Source organism: Somniosus microcephalus, chromosome 13, assembly GCF_052327205.1.
Source record: "Somniosus microcephalus isolate GS21.2 chromosome 13, FLI_Smic_1.0, whole genome shotgun sequence".
NCBI lineage: Eukaryota > Metazoa > Chordata > Chondrichthyes > Squaliformes > Somniosidae > Somniosus > Somniosus microcephalus.
In genome coordinates, this window is record NC_140999.1 from 81,906,792 (window position 1) to 81,910,571 (window position 3,780).

The following is a 3,780-nucleotide window of genomic DNA, read 5'->3' on the forward strand; positions in this document are numbered from 1 at the left end:
CACTCCCTCCACCACCGACGCACTGTGCTGCAGTGTGTACCATCTACAAGATGCACTGCAGCAACTCGCCAAAGCTCCTTCAACAGCACCTTCCAAACCCGCGACCTCTACCACTTAGAAGGACAAGGGCAGCAGACGCATGGGAACATCACCACCTACAAGATCCCCTCCAAGCCACACACCATCCTGACTTGGACCTGTATCACCATTCCTTCACTGTCGCTGGGCCAAAATCCTGGAACTCCCTTCCTAACAGCATTGTGGGTGTACCTACACCATATGGACTGCAGCGGTTTCAAGGCGGCGGCTCACCACCATCTTCTCAAGGGCAATTAGGGATGGGCACTAAATGCAGGCCTAGCCAGCGAGGCCCACATCCCATCAATTAATTAAAAAAACTCACTCATTGTCCATCCCATGCTCCCGAGACAGGGTCACTCACTCATTGTCCATCCCATACTCCCAGGATAGGGTCACTCACTCATTGTCCATCCCATACTCCCAGGATAGGGTCACTCACTCATTGTCCATCCCATACTCCCAGGATAGGGTCACTCACTCATTGTCCATCCCATACTCCCGGGATAGGGTCACTCACTCATTGACCCTATCCCGGGAGTATGGGATGGGCACTCACTCATTGCCCATCCCATACTCCCGGGATAGGGTCACTCGCTCATTGTCAAACCCATATTCCCCGGGATAGGGTCACTCACTCATTGTCCATCTCATACTCCCGGGATAGGGTCACTCACTCATTGTCCATCCCATACTCCCGGGGATAGGGTCACTCACTCATTGTCCATCCCATACTCCCGGGATAGGGGTCACTCACTCATTGTCCATCCCATACTCCCGGGATACGGTCACTCACTCATTGTCCATCCCATACTCCCGGGATAGGGTCACTCACTCATTGTCCATCCCATACTCCCAGGATAGGGTCACTCACTCATTGTCCATCCCATACTCCCAGGATAGGGTCACTCACTCATTGTCCATCCCACACTCCCGCGATAGGGTCACTCACTCATTGTCCATCCCATACTCCCGGGATAGGGTCACTCACTCATTGCCCATCCCATACTCCCGCGATAGGGTCACTCAATCACTCATTGTCAAACCCATACTACCGGGATAGGGTCACTCACTCACTCAGTTTTGTTTTAAGAGCCTGAGGTAGTGAGGGTGAAGCTTCCTGTAGACACACTGCTGAACATTAATATATTAAAAGGGAGACAAATTCGTGACTGCAAACTGGCGAGGGCTCTACTCTGAACAGGAACGATTGGAAAAGATGGTAGAGGTTTTAGCGCAATGGTGATTTTTGTATCTAGACACTGTTAACCAATACTACCCCCCGACTCTCACCCAGTGCCAGCCCCCCGACCCTCACCCAGCGCCAGCACCCACCACCCCCACAGTTTTTTTTGTGCAATCCGAGGCCCTGGTATGGAGTTTTCCTGCACTTGTGCACTCCCCTGGCAACCTGTACAATGCAGGCTCCAGCCCACCTGTTTCTTACAGTTCAGCTGAACCAATCTGGGAAGGGAAGGGGAGAAAAAGCAAGTCAGAGTCTTGGAGAGAGAGGTGGGGCACTTCCCAGATCTCCCGGGCCTGGGGGGGGGGGGGGGGGGGGGGGGGGGGGGGGGGGGGGGCGGGTGTGGCGGGCTCACTCCCCAGCCTGCGTGCTGTGTGAGGGCCTGCATTGGCCAGTTATAGAGACTGACTGACACCGAGACCTGAGGGAACAGAAACAAAAACCAATTGGACAGTACTAACGCTGGATGCTGCTCTGGGTTATGGCAGAGCTGGAGTTAGGGTACAAATGTTGCAGGAACTTTCTCTCTAGAACAGAGTTTCTTTTCACGGTATTATTGGGATGCACCAAGGCATCACAACTGTGTGGGTCACGCTGTTCTGTCATTCTTTGCATCTTTGCGGTTTTCCTGATTCTCACCAACTAATTTAGATTGCAAAATAGAGCCAAGTGACTGTTCTTAACTCAATGGCCGGGAATCTCCTCCTCTTGCTCCCACTCCACCACCATAACATCACTGGAAGTCCTGTTCACACTCGGAAACATCGGCCTCAGCCACACTTCCGGAAAAGTGACTGCAGCGGAACGAGAGCAGCGGAGCAGATTCCCAGCCAATATGTCCGCATCACAAGCACTTGGTTAACTCTGGGGGGGAGAAAAACAGATGTCTAAATTCTTGAAGGCGGGAAGATGATGGAATCTAAGACATGCTCAGTCATGGATCAATTTCACTGCACCTTGCAGTTCACGGCTGTATCAGGACTGGGCAGCACAAGTCAGACACGGCGAGGTACAGAACCGTGAAAACCTGCTTTGCTCGACACTTGTGACTGGAAACTTCACTCTGGGACAATCTCCACATTCCCAGGCCCTTGGCTCACACCCCGATGCATACAGATTGTTGAAACAGTGTCAGGCTAGATAGTTTTGTGTTGTGGGTTCATGAATAAACAGAATCTCTGGTCCACACGAAAGCTGTAACAAGCAGTAACAGTTCAGGCAGCTCAGTAAGTGGGGATGGTCTCCCTCTCCAACCAGATGTAAAGGACATTTAAAGACCCTGTGCTGCCCAATATCCTCAGAGAGCAGAGACCTTTGTCCAGTCCGGGCTAGATTTCAACCCAGGTCCCAGAGACAGAAGAACGATGCACTAAAACTACTCCACTATCTAATCCTCCCTCACAAACAGTAACAAGCCAGTGTATCGCATGAATGCTGAGCTCTAAACATGGAAATGGCATTCACAGTATTGCAACTCATAGTCACCCCTCCAAACACACAATCCACTTCTCCTATCCCGGCGACATCGTTCCCTTTGATAAACTCCAGATGGTGGAAGAAAGGGAGGAGGCTGGAGCCTGGAGTTCCCTTTTTTGTGCTCTTACCTACGAGAAGGTCACCACTTGGCTCCTCCTGAACCCTTCTCCCAGGTTATTGAAGTAAAGCTTATATTTGCCTAAACCCAGCCTGTACCCAGAGACACCCACCAACACCACGATCCATTATTGCATAAAGAGATCGAAAAGCGGTGTCTCAGTCCGCTTCTCCCAAGGCAGTAGTTTTACATTCAGGTTAATAATCTCTCAGATCCCAGTTAAACAGTGAAAAATCCCAGAATCTTTGGAATGAAGTGTCAGTGAGTCCAGCAATTGGACCACAACACAGTTTAGAAGGGCTTTTGGCTCCCACTTCCTTTAAACTATGCCACTGATCTAAGGTTTGATATTCACAGGTTTCGGTGTGACGATTCCGGCTCTGCAGAGAAACGACAGGCACTTGTGGGCTCTTCCCGACATCCCTCGGCAGAGAGGGTGTGACGCTCTGAATCAAGAGCTTTAAACAGTGGTTCCAAAGATTGTATCGTCTTGGCCCAGCTCCTCGGTATCGTCCTCGCTGACGGAGAAATTCCGGTCGTTGGGACTGGCACTCATTAACCCGTTGGCGCCCGAGAGGAGGGAGAGTGTGTGGTGGTCGGGGAAGCCGGGGTGTGGGTCCAGGTACGGGGCCGTGGACGCTCTGTGAGCGCTCAGCCTCAGCCATGTAGGACAGCAGGTTGTCGAGGAGGGGCCGGCTGCGGGTGATTTGATCCAGCAGCTGGCTGCGGTGCCTAAGCTGGGCAATCTCACCGTCCTCTTTTCCTTCATCACCGTCTGCAGCCTCTGCACCATTCCCTCGCAGTCCTGCAGCTTCTCCTGCACGTCCACCATCTCCCTGCAAAACAAGGGCAACAGGAGAGGTCA

At 52.1% G+C, this 3,780-nt stretch overlaps 1 protein-coding gene across 1 annotated transcript in view; it reads right to left on the reverse strand.

Moving 5' to 3' along the window:
- Positions 1-1,674: 1,674 nt before the first annotated feature.
- The window catches only part of vmac (vimentin type intermediate filament associated coiled-coil protein), a 5,047-nt gene continuing 2,941 nt past the window's right edge, over positions 1,675-3,780 (reverse strand). The window contains 3 exon segments of the mRNA XM_086005093.1: positions 1,675-3,546; positions 3,548-3,670; positions 3,673-3,751. Coding sequence (XP_085861219.1) covers positions 3,376-3,546; positions 3,548-3,670; positions 3,673-3,751 — 373 coding nt within the window. The 3' untranslated portion in view covers positions 1,675-3,375.